The sequence below is a fragment of the Cottoperca gobio genome, chromosome 7 (genome assembly GCF_900634415.1).
Source record: "Cottoperca gobio chromosome 7, fCotGob3.1, whole genome shotgun sequence".
Taxonomy (NCBI): Eukaryota; Metazoa; Chordata; class Actinopteri; order Perciformes; family Bovichtidae; genus Cottoperca; species Cottoperca gobio.
In genome coordinates, this window is record NC_041361.1 from 15,052,171 (window position 1) to 15,069,264 (window position 17,094).

Here is a 17,094-nt window from a genome sequence, read left to right on the forward strand (position 1 = left end):
AGTTGGCTTGTTAGCCTCCCTATTTCATCACATCCTAATAGCTGTCCGCTCAGCCATTACGCTTTGCCTTGAACTGGCTCGCTGAGGGAAAGCATTATTTCAAGATTACGTTTTCCAGCCATTTGGGCCTAATGAAATGAGGAAAATAATAAAGCGGAACACGAGCAAATAATGGTTAAACAATCATTATCATCACAGATGCATCCTGTGAAATAGAGCGAGCAAATAAGTTATTTAGATGCATTTGGTTTTTTTAAAGAAACAACTTTAATCCCAAAGAAATCCATAAAAACAACAACACACAGTCGGCTGTGTGTGTCTATGAGTATGTGGCCAAACATGTGAGGCTGTGTGGAAATTGGGTCAATACATTTCTCTGCTCACAGAGGCGGCAGCTGTTGCAAAACTATTGTTTCTTAATTGAGTTCTTTTTTTCTTCTTCGAAGGAAACCTCTTTATTCTTGCTGAAGTTTCCAGTTATGCAAAGCTTGCATAGAACATTTTCCAAATCAGCTTTTTGAAAATCATTCGACTGGAACTTGAAGAAAGGCCAAACAATGTGTGGCCTTGGTTTTGGAACTATACAAATGTATCTGAATTATTCTCAGAATTGAGTTTGTCACATACAATTTGAGTGTATAAAGCCTCCATTCCTGTCGAACTAACAAATAGTACATTCTTCTTCATACTAATAAAATCCTTGTTGGTCAAGTGTGAAAGTTGTCTAATGTTAGTAGCTACTCAAGAAACAAACAAATTCACTGTGTTGGGTCCCGTTGCGCTAACTCTTAGTCAGCTCACCTGAAAATGATGTAATATACCTTTTTCAGTGAAGACTGGCTGACTTCCATTTAGCTGCTTCAGTTTCAGGGTCCTAGTGTCGTGAGTGCTGGCTCACTGTCACACTGTCATGACATACTTGACTAGAGCAGAGCCATCGTTAATGTTATTAGAAACACCTGTGCTGAATGACCAGTCAAAATGTCTGTTGTGAAAAAGGCGCATCACAACCACGAGCAAAATGTAAGAAAATTCAAAGTGACAGTTTAAGTGCTGTTCAGTCAAAGTTAAGCAGGCTTGCTTTAAATTTTAGTTTGGGAGTTTTTGCAGTGAGACTTATGCTGTTAAACCAATGTCTGCTGAATTATGTCAAGTATATATAAACACACATATATATACACACATGTTGTCGGAGCAAAAGTCAGGGGCATCTAGGAGTGCGATTAATCTGCGTTAATATTTTTGTTGCGTTATTTTTTCTGTGATTAATTAATCAGAATTAACATGTTAATTCGACAACCCTAATATATATATATATATATATATATATATATATATATATATATATATATATAAGCATACGAAATCTCATAGTTCTCTATTTGATGTAATGTACCTTCATTCTGCGACCAGTAAATAGCCACAATTACCCAATGTCAACTCCATTATCTGGGTTTCGATGAAACATTTATGAACCCTCAGGCGCACACACAAACACACCAGCTGTCTCCTCGCCTTGTGCTTCAGAATTCTTCTCCATCATCTATTTCTGCCCTACCTCCCACATTGTAAATTCATGAACTTCTGCCCTGCCATTCCCAATCACCACTCAAGGAGCACCAATCTGATTCGTCAAAGTGACGCAATGTCAAGAAGGAGGTAAGAGGTCTTACGTTTCATCTCCACTGACAGCTTGAAGAGCATAATTCAGCCCCGGGAGGATTTTGTGAGGCGCAAAAGCTCCTTCGCTCAGACAGTACAATTCAATCAGACAACGGACCGCAATTGTTAAACTGAAGGAATTCTGAGAGTTCTTTCAGAGTGAATTACATTGCTCAAGAGTTTGGATGGCGACGCTGAGACACAAAAATAGATCCTTCGTGGGATTTCTTAAGAGCAATCACCATGTTTGAAACCCACATGAGTGTTATCTGTGATCGGTAACGACAGCGAGGAATTTAAAGCGAGGGTTAGAGGAAGGAAGAGTAAAACAATGTAAAGGAAATTCATTTTGTTTAATCAGCCCGGCTCCTCAAGTTCTTCTTACAAAGTCACGGTTAAAGAGGGATTTCTTCTCTCGGGTCGTTTCCAGTTAGCAGATACAAACCAGGGAACACTGGTTTCACAGCGATGCTAAGATGGCTGGTGTTTTTGACAAATTAATTAATTCAGCTCTCGAACACTCACACTGCCTGTGGCCTCTTCTGCTGCTTTCCCACGTCTGTTCGTCCTTCAAAAAGAGTCTGCGTTTGTCCAATCATGAGCCACTGAGGGCGGAGAGCACTTCACTCTAACAAAAGCACCAATCAGAACAACTTCAATCCAAGAGGTCGCTAACTAGTTAAATCTGTTGGTGGTTGTTTGCTTTGAATAAAAAAGAAAACGTGACCCTTTGTCTTTGGAATTTGTTACCATAACCAATGTCATTTCACTGTTATTTGTATAAATTGTCATCAATTCATTTGAAATGTATTCTTCATCTTGCAAAGTTTTTTGTTGCAAATGATTTTACTGTTGCAACTTACTTTTGATTCATGCTTTTTACAACAGAGAGCCGGCAATTGTAGATATAATCAACATGTAAACAGAATAAATACACCATATATAACATTTGTTATGCAATATCGTACATTTGTTATGCAATATCGTATGCTAATCGGTTCATTGGTTTGACATTAATCAAAACCTTTCAGGCATTATGATAACGTTTAAACGCAATCTGGAGCCATAAACATCAGCCTTCATCTTTTAATACATCTTTTAATTCTTAATAATTTAAAACACATGTTTACCATTATATTAACGCCGTATTAATGGTGACAAACTACAAGGAAAAACCATCAATCACAACACCAACACTGATCTCCACACAACATTTTACATTTTGTACCACTGTGTCTCAGTTTGTTCAAAATGTGCTGTGTTGCTTTGTGGCACGAAACAAGAGTAACAACAGATCACATTTCATAGTTTCTGGCAATTACACATAATGAAGAAACTTTTAAACTTGTTTGTCCTCTAGAATATAAAAAAACCAAAACAAACATGCCTGAAGACAAAGACAAGTAGCAACATCTTTATTTCATCAGTGAGCATCAAAGCATTGAAACATGATCATAATGGTAAGACGCACGATACCACTGGAATGAGACAGAGGCTCCCCGCTGTCAGCGCCATGGTTTTATTTGTATGCAGTAATTATACAAAGGCACTTTGATTATTTTCTCAGTGATATATTAATGTTTAAATACTTCATATCGCATTTTGAAGGCACGTATCAGTCTACACTCTTTTATTGTGGAAAGTGAAGAAGAACATTTGGAGCGACCTCTGGACAAAAACATTTCAAACATACTGTTACTGTTATTCTTCAGAGATAACGTGCATTTGCAAATTGCACATTTGAGGTTTTATTGGCATAAGGCTTATCTAAAATATAGACAAAATATGCACTTTTAGTATATTTACACCCAAAAAAAGACACTTAATGTGTTGTTTGAAAAGTACGCCTTATTTACGAGTTCGATAGTGTCCAAGATACTAAATCATCACAATTAAATACGAAATATTCATGCAGGATAACTGTGGGCCTTGCAAAGTTGCAACAAAAGCTAAGAGGAGGAATCAAAGCAATACTGTGAGCACACGATTGACTCGTTGTGTCACTCCACTGATGTGCCAGGACATGACAAGTTCCTCGAGGAGAACAGAACCTGAAGTGCACACGGGAACCCTTTCCCCGGCACGAACAAGCCCTCTGCAGACTCCGAGACACGCTGTCATCTCAAGCACCCAGCATTCCTTCTGACACTTAGCACCTCTCTCCCCCCACTTTCTGCCTCTCAGTCTATATGAAACATGTATGGGAGCCTCTTTGCTGGTACAAACAAATGCTCCCAAAAGACTCGGGGTTGCAGTAACACTGACACCTTGAATGGCTCTCACTCACCCTGCGGTAACCCCTGTGTTCACTTGTAGGCTTGCCTGTGAATAGACGCACACAGGGGGGGGGGGGTTTGAAAAGGTACCCCACAACTTAATTAAACTACTGAACACGTCCCGTTGGTGCTGAAAGGGTTAAGAAAGGCCATACATGCACAGGGCTCACAGAGAAATGTAGAGATCGATATGCATGTTTTCGTTTTTTTTATTAATTTATAGCCCATAAATCATAGAGCCTCTTGATGGCTTTGTGATCTTGAGTGTATAAAATATGGACGTAGTGATGTCACACATAGGTTTCTGAAGAGCCAAAGTGAAGCCCAATGTGGGTGTCTCTGGCCGTCTCCATCTTGGCTGTGCAGACTCCGCCTAACTCGTGGGTAATCTAAAAATGGGCAAAGACGTGGAGCTGAGGCAGGCCCGGGTAACCAGCAGAGCAGTGAGCTAGCGGCTGGCGACCTGTGACGGCACCCACCTGTCACTCAAACCGGCCACACCCTTGCACAACTTTAAGCCTTTATATACTTTAAACGAGTGAATTATAATATGTACAATTCACCCCCAATACAGTTGTCATTGACTCTCTTATGGAGCCAGCCTCAAGTGGCCTTTCATGGATCTGCACTTCCGTGTTGGTTTCATTTTCCCCGCACTAAGGTTGCCACTTGGTCTTTACCTGTAACTTGCTTAAAGGGCCAATTCCCCAAACAATGGCCAACACATTTCTTTTTTTCTAACACTTGGCTTCATTTTCTACAGTTTGTCTTGAGTTTACCTTGAATATCTAATCTAATTAAGGGTCAGAACACTTGCCAACATGCTATCCTTTCTGCATCCTTTGTGTAGCTGAATCCTTGTATTGGTAACACCTCATTTTCACCCCCCTCTTTGGAAATGTTTATTGATCCATTGATCCATTGATCCATTGATATTATCTGTTTATAGGTATGCTATATGTGTTACAAGTAATTTATTTTAGGTCGATATACTGATTATAAATTATGTTTCTCAAAGCTACATTGCATATTACTAAATGCACATCACTTTACTTGATGTTGAAATGGTGTTTTGAATCATGTGTAAGAGCGTGCCTCCAAGTTGTCTGTTGTGCGTCACAGAGGGGCAGCTCACTTGAAGCGCTACTGCTCTCTCTCTCTCTCTCTCTCTCTCTCTCTCTCTCTCTCTCTCTCTCTCTCTCTCTCTCTCTCTCTCTCTCCCTGCTGTAAAGGCGTGGTGTAGCCTATCTCTCTCTCTGAAACATACTTCTGTTGGGCAGCTGTTGAAGTGAACTGAAGGAGTGTGAGCAGGAGTCAGTGAATCAGCTCACCAGCCCGGATAGAGCGGCAGTCACTCCGCGCAGAGTCTTCTCGGCCAAAGACGCTTTTACGCACCGGGGGAAACTACCTGAAAACGCAAATGTTGGCACTGTGAGAACAAGGATCCAGCCAACCCAAATTCTCCTGGAATATTCAGTTTGATTGTTGGCCACACATTTTGAAATTACCAGTGTAAAGCCAGAGGGCATCTCCTCAGCAGAATGAAGGGATTTACACCTTTCTTCAACATGACTCTTGTTGCGCTACTTGTCGCCACCGTCTCAGCGACCAAGTTAAATGTCCCGCGGCTGAGACTGTCACACAAAGGTAATTAAGTGATCAATGATCTATCTATCTATCCATCTATATATCTACGCAGCTGTTCTCTGGCACCCTTTACTGTGCGCGCGCGTGCCCTACAGGTGGCATTAATTGGTGATCTTGACCATCCGGTGCTTAGTATTTGGAATCTTCTCTCCTTCTACTTCCAGCAGATAATATTTTTTCCTGTGAATATTTCAATGTAACACCCTCGTGGTAACGCAGCCCAAAGGCTCTGTGTTTTATTTGTATATTTATCTCAAACTATTTCTCAGGAAGCGTTAAATCCGGGTCGATGTTTTGGCTACTGTTTTGGGGGGTTTATGTGTTTTAGATGGCTCGTAGCAGTTAATTTGCTGGTTCCCAGGTTGAAACAGTGCAGGCGGGTGTCCAGCCAGAGGACATTCTGGCTGAGGTTCATCGCTCTGCGGTGGGATACACACGATCCTCTCACTGTGGAGGTTTATTAGGAGCAGGAACGGAAATACCTTGGAATGATGTTAATTACCGCTTATACTGCGGTATGGTTATTAGCATTATGTAATTAGGGCTGAAACACTTAACAGCAAAGGTCATTGAAAAGTAGCACTAATGTCACATACATATTGTATTGTTTGTATTATTGCCCCGCAGAGGTGGATTTAGTAGTTTCTGCTGGCACTCTGTGTGGAAGTATGATTACACTTATTTTATTGGTTATGGGCTTAATTATAGGCTTTTCTCTGCCAATGACAACCTTTGAAATATGGCCATATACAGTATCTTTTTGGCCGGTTCTGCTCTCTCTCCTCCTCTCCCCTCTCTAATCTGAACCCTGTTGTAGTACATGACTCACTTAGTTTGAATGATAATAGGCAGTAAAGGGTCCTGTATGTGTATGCGTGTGTGTTTGTGTGCGTGTGTGTGTGTATGTTGTTGCCAAGCCGTGCTCATTGTTTCGTTTCACTCAGGCCAGAGCGGGTCTGCAATCATCTTTAGAGATAGATATCACACAGGATTTCCTCTCGTTCAGCTCCATGTTTTCAGGAGAGAAGTCAGCATCTGAGTTTACTGGTCTTCCTGTTGGCTGGAAATATTGTTCAGGATAAAGAGAGAGAGAGCGGGAGAGAGAGAGGGAGAGGGGGGGAGAGAGAGAGAGAGAGAGAGAGAGAGAGAGAGAGAGAGGGAGAGAGATAGAGAGAGAGAGAGAGAGAGAGGGAGAGCGAGAGGCGCGCGTTTTGTACATTAGAAATGTCAGCATGAGATTTGGAAGTGAACTTTCACTCGTTTCAAGACCTGTCAGTGCAAGTCTTATTTTAGAACCACTGTGTTGTACATTTGCCCTTTTTACCTCCACCAAGGAGGTTATGTTATCGGTTTGTCTGTTTGTCCATCTGTCTGTCGGCAGGATAACAAATTAAGCACTGGCCCGATTTCCACGGAACTTAGTGGAAGGTCGTAGCATGGGCCAAGAAAGAACCCATTAAATTTAAGAGCGGATCCGAATCACGGGGCGGATACACGAACAACGTTTCGCTTTCGCTAACGCTCCGAAATAGGGCAATTTGTGCTGCATTCAAGTGGTGTCAGAATAATAAGACAAATTAGTTCCCAGTTGTAAATGCCCCCACAAGTCGGAACAGCAACTCGGAAACAGCTTTCAACGTGTTGTTTTAAATACACTGAGTAATAAAATATGTTCTTTGTAGTATCCATGTTGTGACCACACTACGACTTTAAATAATGACCATTCGAGGAGCATGTGAATGCCCCCTTGGTGGAGGTCTGTGCTCTCCGAGTGCCATTCTAGTTTACCAAATGCATACATGTATGCTGCCCTCAGTTTAAACCCACAAGATCTTTTCTTTTTTTTTCAATCTTTAATCAGAAGGGTTTATTTTATGTCATTGGTTGATGAGCAATCTATATGCAAATGAGCAGAGGGTTTTTCAACAGCAGCATCGACACCAGGGCGTGATTCAGCCTGACTATGTGGAACATTGACAGTTTAAACAAATCCCAGAATAAATTACTGCATACATATGTTTGATGTGGCTGAGAAGGCTCGATGCGATAGCTGAGGTTTGACACGTACAGTGAAACCAGATGCTCTCTCGCGTGTCGCTTTGGTTTGGCACTGCTGCTGTTTGTCAATGCAGTGCCGTCCTTGGGGGAAATGAGACACATTGGAGACAGATATATAAGTTCTCCTGTGGATGCTGTGAGGGGTTTTGTAGATGAGGTCTTAGGACACAAGATGGATAAATAGAGAGACAAGAGAGATAAGTATCTAGCAGCAAATGGGAGAGGGACAGGAAGACTGATTGACATACACGAGAGATGAAATTGAAGACATATTTAGAAGTGAATTCAAGGGAGGAAAGATAACACCAGAGAGGAAGTTAAAGATAGACAGAAGAGACGGAGCATAGTGGAGAATTGAGAGAGGTGAGTGGGAAGAAATGAGAAGTATGGATTGACAGCAGGAGAGAGAGAGGTTGATGAGAGGTGAGACAGTGGTGTGGTTTCCACAGTGAGGCTATGAGCTGCTGGAGTGATAACAAGCTGCAGATGGAAGCTGTTAGCTCACCTTTCCCTTCTGTTTGTGTGTCTGGTGTGGATGTGGTATATATGTGCGAACGTTTCTGTCACTTGAAGATTTGTGTATACTTCTGAGTGATAAACGAGATACAAAGGTAGAACGAAAGAAGAGAACGAGACTTCAAACAGGATTCTGAGTGTGTGTGTGTGTGTGTGTGTGTGTGTGTGTGTGTGTGTGTGTTTACTGATTGAAGGTGGAATATAAATGACACAAGGTACATTGTGCAAAACAAATGTCTTGAGCTTGACAAAGAGAGTCAGATACTCCATTTAAGGATGAAAGCTCAGGAAACTGTATCTTTGGAAGTATTTTCCACAACATAAGTGATCAAACAAAGTGAGACATACCTGCAGTCGCCAAACAAAAACTGAAGCAGGGTGTGCGTGTTAAGCAGCCAATCATTGTTCAGAGACGCTGATTCATTTAAAATGTTTGTTGGGCTCACCCTTGCTCCTTTTGCTCTGAGTACTAAAGTTCCTATTCTTTTAGCCCCACTATCAAGTCGAAATTTCAATTTGTCCAATACGTTTTGGATAAGTACTTGCATAACTAACAAAGAATTCCAATCAGTCTCAGCAGTCAAGAATATTGAGCCAGGTTTATGTACTAGTGTCGGGCGGGTTCTGGTCATCTCGCTAGAAAATATCATAGGTTTAGGCGGGCGTGTCAATAAATGACGACGCAGCGTTCGGGAGGTTCAGATTGGCTCTCATAATGGGTTGTTTGCGGGTGATTAAAAAAACCCATAACCCACGCATCACAACTGGCCAGAATTAGACCCGGGACAGTGCTGTTACATGGTATGCGTCTCAACCACTGTACGGGACACCCCAAAGTTCTGAAAGTTTTAGGCCAGCGGGGGTCAGGTTTACACATGGGTTGCCACTATGCCCTAGTAACCTGACAGTATCCATCTTCTGCAATCATTCCTGTCAAAACAAAGAGGTGTTGTTTGAACATCAGATACAACAGCTGCAGTATCTGTTAAAGGTCTCAGCACACACCACAGACATACACAGTCTCTACACTCGTCTACTCTATCAGTCACTCTCTAGCCGTAGGTCGTGTAAGGGCTCCGAGCTACGTGGAAAAAGTCGAACTTGTGTAGACAGACAGTCATTTGTTGACGGTGTGTAGAGCTGCCTGTCATGAAAACACACATTATCAAATATCTGGCCTTCACATATTACTGGTATCACTGCATGAGTGTTAAAGTTTCATTTGTACTAGGTAGTGAACTATCTGACAAACAAAAAAGACAAACATATTTATTGTCAAAAGTCACGATGATGAGAAAATAAAACATTTGATGTGAAATTGATCATGGGATCTCCAGATGTAATGTAACAGTACTGACGTACCTCCTCATCATATGTTTTCTGCTTACTGTGTCAGTCCCAATACATCTATCACATTTCGCTATACTCTCTGACTGTCTTGTGGCTTTCTCTGCCTGCCTCTCTCTCTTCATAATTATTATTTTCTGACTTTAACCAGCTGCTAAAAGCCACAATACCTCCCCTCCCTCCCATCTCTTTATCCTTTATCCTCTATGCTCTAACTTCCTCCAACTCCCTCTCTCCCCACAGACTCTCCCGATGTCTTCCCACTCGTGTGTCTCCTCGTCATTCTCTCGCCAGCAGTTTTATGTCCAGTCTTTCTTATAAAACTATCCCCCTTGTCATTGTCTTCATAAAATTTTGTGTAACAACATTTAACAGGCTTCGATTTCGGTCGGCCTCAGTGGAGGAGAGTGTTTCTTTAGTTGCTTCAGGTTTTTGATTTGGCTGCTGGAGGACCCTATTAGGGAGTTTATATACAGAGAAAACATGATAAAGTGTTAAACTGTTTAAAGTGTTCTCCCCACAGATTGTTCTGCACTGGTAATGAGGGTGATCTATAGGGTGAGGCTGACTGTGTGTGTGTGTGTGTGTGTGTGTGTGTGTGTGTGTGTGTGTGTGGAAGCTTATGAGTTTGAGAAACGGAGATGTCTAATAAAAACAGATCATCTGTGTGTCTGCAAGGCTGCAGTGATGGACAAGGTGTCGCTGGTACAGGAGGCCCCCGTGCTTCACTCAGTCAATACCCTGAGTGGTGAGTGACTGAGCCGACTTTCTCACAGTGTGTGTGTGTGTGTGTAGGTTAGTGTGTGTTAGGCCATATGAAAAAGAGAGAGAGGAATAACGAGCGCGACAGACGAGTGATGAGAGGTAGATGGAAAGCCGATTCAGCCGAAAGACTCCTCCACCGAGAGTTTGGCATACCGAAGACGTCTCACACACGTATTTCTGTCCTCATCTCGTTACCTTGACAGGGAGAGAGAAAGAGAGGTGATACAGAAGAATGAAGGGAAGGTTAGAGAGGCAGATGCAATCTACACGTTCTCACTCCCAACTCATCACATACGACAGCTTAGGCAGGAATCCTTTACGATTTATTTTAACACACTGGGTACCCCTTTACTTAGCTTCAATGTGCAGGGTAGTCTAATACACTTCAACACGTGGTTAACGTTACGTTACATAGTTAGTTATAGTATGTTGCATTACTTATTGGTAGGGTTTAGGCAAAAAACCGACAGGGTTAAGTTTAGGAAAAGATCATGGTGTGTTTGTTGCGTAACTTTATTTACGTATGCACATAAGTTATGTAACGTAGGAGAGTCCTGGTTTGACACGGAGGGCCACTGACCAAGCTGCCGTATTTGTCGAGTTGGGGGAAGAACGCCCTGATATAACAGGTGCTTGTGTGACGAAGTGGAAGATTTTTGAAGTTGTAGGAGGCTGAGAGGCCAGAAAGCAGCAATCTTAACATTGTTTATGTACTGCTGTGTCTGTGTGTGTGTGTGTGTGTGTGTGTGTGTGTGTGTGTGTGGGATAACCCAAGTCCGGCTGAACTTGAATTCAACCTGGTCTTTACCACTCCCGCAGAGACGTTCAACCTTTTGACTTTGAAGCTGCTGCCAGATCAGAGAGGAGAGCCAGGTGCAGGCTGCTGTGTGCGGACGGACTCCTGCTCTCCCACTGATACATGTTCACTTATATGGGAGTGTGTTTCGTGTGTGTGTGTGCTCTCATGAACTCATGCACTTTAGAAAGAGTTGAGGTTTTCAGATTATTTAACGTCAAATACAATGTTTACCGTGATGTGCCGATTTTCTTTTGCTATATTCTATCAAAGATTCTTTTTTAAACATTCCCAGTTAATGTTTTACATTTCCTGTTCCAGTTGGTACTGTAGGTCATTTTGTGGGAACATCCTTTAATGTGCAGGAATGATTTGTTGACAGCAGCAACAGTGGGTTTTGAGACACACTCTGTATGTATAGTGGAACAAAAGGCAATTTTACACGTGGATTCCCACTGGAGACATGCTGTACTCAAGAGAAAATGTACACATCACTTTCAATAAAGCACAAGTGAACTGAGGTCAGATGAACGTAACGACAGCCTGGTCTCCTTCAAAACTGCATTGGCATATGTTAGAAGGCAGACGTATTTTCTATTGATTATGTTTGTTTTTGACGTGTCACAAATACGTTCATTCATTTATTTAAGTTCAAATTTGCATCTGTAGTCCCAGGTGGCAGGTCAAAACAAAGATTCAAAGCTGAACGCTCAAATGCAGTGGGGACGAAATGGTATGGAACCATCTCGTATAGTCACGTAGTGGCCAAACTACTCAAAATGTCATGAACCACACTTAAGTTTGAATATAAGGGAACATCATTGCTGTAGGAGGCAGGGTTGATAAGGGAGCCAATGTTAAGGCGTCGAGAAGATCGATCTTCTCATATCAGATCAGTCTATTACAAAAAAATGCTTCCCTTGTGGTGCGACCAGGGAAACGATTTAATTTTAATTAAATTAAATACAACCTCTTACAATAATGATCTTACAAACAGTCTCTTCTTGTATTGTCAATGTTTAATCATAGTTGAGTAAATAAATCTCCAGCAAAACTCTTTACACACAGAAGCAAATAGGAATCTCTCATTAATTCTCATTAAGTTGTGTGAAAGTAAAACTAAAGTAAAAGGAAATGTGTTTCTTCTGCGCCATTGCTCACCCTCTTCTTCTCCTCTCTCCCTGCAGACCTGCTGTCCACCAACAGGTCGTCTATCTTCAGCGGTCACCATGGCCAGCTCTCTCTCACCGCCGTCTTCCTCGATGAGTACCGTGACCGCCTCTTCCTGGGAGGCAAAGATGTGCTGTACTCGCTCCTGCTGGGACCTGCCAGCAGCGAGTCCAAAGAGGTGACAATAAATATATCAGTTAAAGGTTAATGCATTCTGCTCTGATGAATGATGGTTAGTTACTGTACAGTCTACATTCATCGTTCCACTTTGATTTAAGTCGTAGTGACTCTGCTGGTGGTTTCAATCTGTAGAAGATAACATGTGACTTGAAGAGATTAGTGTACGATTCTGTGTTTTTCCAGAATTCCCTCCTTGCAGAACATCTGTGAAAGTGCTTTTAAACTCATAAATCAACCATAAACATGGCGACTCAAACCTGAACAGCCATTTTATTTTATATTACTGCCGTTGCATCATCACTGAAATTGGAACAGAAAAAAGTGCTGAAAATATTAAATAAAAAGGAAGCTCAGTTTTCAGGAGGGAAAAAAACCCCCCTGCTATCTGGGGCGAATTTGTGATTTCTGAATTCTGGACAGTTCACATGCAAACGTGGGGATAAATCAGAGACTTTATATGTGAGGGATAAATGCATTTATTGCACTAAGATTTATTTTGCCCCTCTTCATGTTGTCAATCAAAACCACATTTTACGTGCTGCTTCCTCCGCCAAAACATTTGTGCAATATCACACCTGTAAAAGTGCAGCTAGTTTTTTTCCCCCATCTATGTTATCTTTAATCCGTACAGTAATTTCTCACTAAGGCTTGTCAAACACAGCGGTTATACTGAAAGACACGAGAGATGAATTACAATCCAGAAGTCTTTAAACTGAGCTGCACATTCCCACTGTCATCAAACACTGCGAGTCTGACTAACAGAGAGCGAGAGAAGAATGCTGTCATGCTGCTGATTATCATCAGTGCAGATTTTGAAACTTAACTGTTTTAATAAAGTTTATTATGCTTCGGCAGTGCAGACCAGTATGTTAACAATTACGGAAAAACATGCATCTAATACTAAAGAATAATTCACATGTCATGTAGTTTATTCAGTGGAACAGAGGACTTAAATATACATTTAGCTGTTTGTCACATGAGGGAGTTACGAGACCTGTGAGTTGTATCTCATGAGTTTTCAGAGAGGTTTTACTGGAAGGCTTCGACACTAGGGAAAAGAGCAAACTGGATTTCATTTAATCTTGAAGTATAGTTCTGAGAAAATATGCAGCATATTATTAATTCATATCAATTCAATTTTACTTTCCAGTAGGGCGCCCAGTGTACTCTGTGTTCCATTGAACTGGTTTCTAGTGAGCACAGAACAAAAATAACTCCCTTAAACAGAAACCCTTGCTGTGCTTCAGCACTTCAGCTAAGAGCAGCTGTGTGTGTGTGTGTGTGTGTGTGTGTGTGTGTGTGTGTGTGTGTGTGTGTGTGTGTGTGTGTGTGTGTGTGTGTGTGCATTAGAGTGTGAGTGTGTCTGTGCTCCTACATGGGTCAAAGAGACTGTGATGACACAAAGTGAATGGGTGAACAGGGAATGAATATAAACAGAGGGCCAGATGTCGCCCACCTTACCCTCTTTGTAATGCCTCCTCTCACGGCTCTCTGTCTTGGCTGATGATCACACATGATGCCTGCTGATTCTTTAGTTTCTGCGATTCTGTCAGAGCCAACTGTTGCGAAATATATCCGTGATGCCAGTTCAATGAAACAAAGGTTTACAAGATGACACACATCTGCCAAATACGCCATAAACCCGCGCTGAATGAAGGAGGAGAGAAAAGAACAGAACGAATATTAACTGTGTTTGCCCTCACAAGAAATGTTCACTGCAAGAACACATGGTGACGTTAAATCAATGTTGCCGTGACAACCAGCATGTTGAAAACTGGAGGGCAGAGGAGTGTAGCCTAGCATAGCCTAGCTTAGCATAATGTCAGGAAGCAGGAGGAAACAGCTAGCTTGGCTCTCTCCCAAGTTAAAAAATATGCTTACCCCAATAAACTCTATAAGTTTTACACAAAACGAGATACAACATATTTAAATATGTATATATATGAGCTGGTTGGCATTTTTTTATGACAGGGCTAACCGTTTCCCCTGCTTCCACTCATTATGTTAAACTATGCTCACCGTGTCTCAGCTCGTATCGTATTGCCAAGCAAATAAAAATGTTCTCATCTCATCAACTTCTTATTGAGCATCGGATAAAAATGTAACCATGACATCTTTCACACTAGCTTGTAGTTTTCCAGCTCACAATTTGCCCACCTGAGCTTGCAACATATCTTTGGCATAAAAAGCTAGTTTGCCACACTTTCCACTATCACACAAAAGTGTAGTAAAATTGGAAAAGGGAGTGAGGCTTGGCTTGCTTTGATGAAAGCAAGTCAGATGGCAATAAATGAGCGTACCGAGCGAGTTTCACCTCCAACTGGATCCAGTTCTTTTTTAATCAAATCTGGGAAGTGGAACAATTCCCTTAATGATAATTACCCAGGAAAACTAAAACAAATAGTGATTAAGTCACGTAAATGTCTCATTTGATGGAGTAAATATTCCACTTCCTGCTCCACTAAAACATTAGCAGGTGTGACGGGATTTGATATACTATCTTTGTCCATTGTATATGCAATGTTGGTGTAATCTTTATGTGGTTGGCACCTGAATTATGTGTCAGCATGTTCAGCCAGCTGGTTCATTTTGCTCAGTGTTTACTTGCGGTATATCTTGTGTTGCTGTGCTTCCCTGGTGATTTTAGAGATGGCTTCTGGCCCAGCTTACTAAGTGTAGGTTAATTCAAGAGAAATCTCTTCAGCCTCAAAAGAATACAATATAAGAAGTGACGTGTTGATAAAAGCAGAGGTTGTGGTGAACTTTAAACCTTCTCTCCAGGGACGACTAGAGGAGTTAGTTTTAGAATTGAAGACTGCAAATGTTCATACAATGTTTCAGTCCAAAATGTAAATCAAGCAATTCCAGCTTTGTTTCAACCAGATTCAGTCTAAAATAAACTCATCCCATGATTCAATTTGTCTGCTTCTGCCAAATGTTGTTTTGGCTCAGAAACACCGAGCTGACAAAGAAGACGGATGGTTTTGTACAAAGATTACGACCGAGTCGATGAAAATTGAAAAGCGTCCTCTCACATCCTCATCATGTTGTTACATACGGTAGCTTGGGTCCCAGAGTTACAAGTTGAGTTCACATAGACACATTGTGACATTCATGGCCACAAGGCATACGGAAATCAAATAAAAAATTATAAAATTATTATTATTAGATATATTTTAGGTATCTACTTATGTAAAAAACAAGCTTTCCAGGGGTTCAGTTGGTATAATCTGAACTAAGAAGTGTAGCTGGCACATGAACAAAGACGTTATCGGATGATTTCTATCTTCCATGATTTCGGCTGACTTCTAAAGTATTGTTTCGTGAGCTACTGGCGTTTGCAAAGGTCCTGTTCACAGCGGCAATTAAAAGTTATGATCAATTTCAGTTGGATCGTTCCTGACCATCCTGCTTGGCTCACTTGTTTACAGCTCTGGATAGATTTTTCTGCGGTTAAAATAAACATTGTTCTAAGTTCAAAGATCAAAGATGCAACAAATGTGAATTATGTGTGAGCGCGGATTCAATTTAAAGAGCACTTTGAATGGCCAGAGTCACATTGATGAAGTGTTAAGATGGAACAGTGAAATGGAGGAAGGAGCGTGGATGGCTGGTGGAGGTCGGCCATTTTTCCTAAAGCGTGCGAAACAAGGCTCTTGGACGATGCATGGAATATTGCAGTACACTGAATCAGAGCATTGCCAGCCAGATTTTAGACGGGGCGTGATTTCACAGCATGTAAGTATCAGTCAGGCATGCTATCAGGCTAAATTAGGTCAGACTGTGTGTGTGAGCCAAGCTTCTCAACAGCAACACATTCATATCAGTAGAAACTGACCAGAGATTTAGACCATTTCAAGCCAAGTTTTAGACCAATCCTAATTCATTTATTCATTTCAGTCAGGCATGAAACAAATTATTAATTTTAATGGATTCCCACATTTCCAAGCCAGCTTTGAGACAAAACCAGGCTGGGTGTCAGACAGATGGTGTCAACGTGGAGCTGCTGTCTATCAAACAATGTGATGCTGAAAAAAACCTACAGCAACAAACCTGGTTTGATTTTGTTGTTCTCTTAAAATTCAGGAAACCCCTAAAAGGAGAAGTACATTTCTCAGAAATTACACTGTGCGCTTTTTTGTACAGACATGAAACTGTAAAGATAAGACTACTGCCAGTTTAGCACCAAGACTGCAAACAGGAGGAAGCAGCCGGCCTCCAATGGTAATACAGTCTGGGTTTGTGTGACAAGCTATTGCCGGTTTCTACAAATCTGGATACAATAAGCTAAGTTTCGGCACAGATGTGAAAGTGGTATCAAAGTTGCACTTGTACTCAAGGTATTGAGAAGCAGCCTTTCTTACAAGTAATCAGGATTATCAGTTGTCATGGTAACACTGTTTTTGTACAGGCTAATCAATTGAAGTCCAACCGAACGTGCTGATCTTCTTATACTGAAGCGACCAAAAGAATCACATAATCAAATGTAACCAAGGTGAACAGCATGTGTTGTTAGACTATGCCAGAATAAAACATATATTTGGCGGTTGAAAGAATACCTATTATCCTGCATGAAGCAACACATAATATAGAGTATAAGTAAGAAAACTGACATTATATTTGTAATTCAGGTTTAATGAAATACCTCCTTTGAGGCAGTGTGCCATGAGCATGTCT

General features: G+C 41.3%; 1 protein-coding gene across 2 annotated transcripts in view; it reads left to right on the forward strand.

Moving 5' to 3' along the window:
• The first annotated feature begins 5,214 nt into the window (after window positions 1-5,214).
• The window catches only part of sema3bl (sema domain, immunoglobulin domain (Ig), short basic domain, secreted, (semaphorin) 3bl), a 50,108-nt gene continuing 38,228 nt past the window's right edge, over window positions 5,215-17,094 (forward strand). For both annotated transcript variants that reach the window (XM_029435863.1, XM_029435864.1), the window contains exons 1-2: window positions 5,215-5,585; window positions 12,255-12,415. In XM_029435863.1, coding sequence (XP_029291723.1) covers window positions 5,480-5,585; window positions 12,255-12,415 — 267 coding nt within the window. In that variant the 5' untranslated portion in view covers window positions 5,215-5,479. The remainder of the gene's footprint in view (window positions 5,586-12,254; window positions 12,416-17,094) is intronic.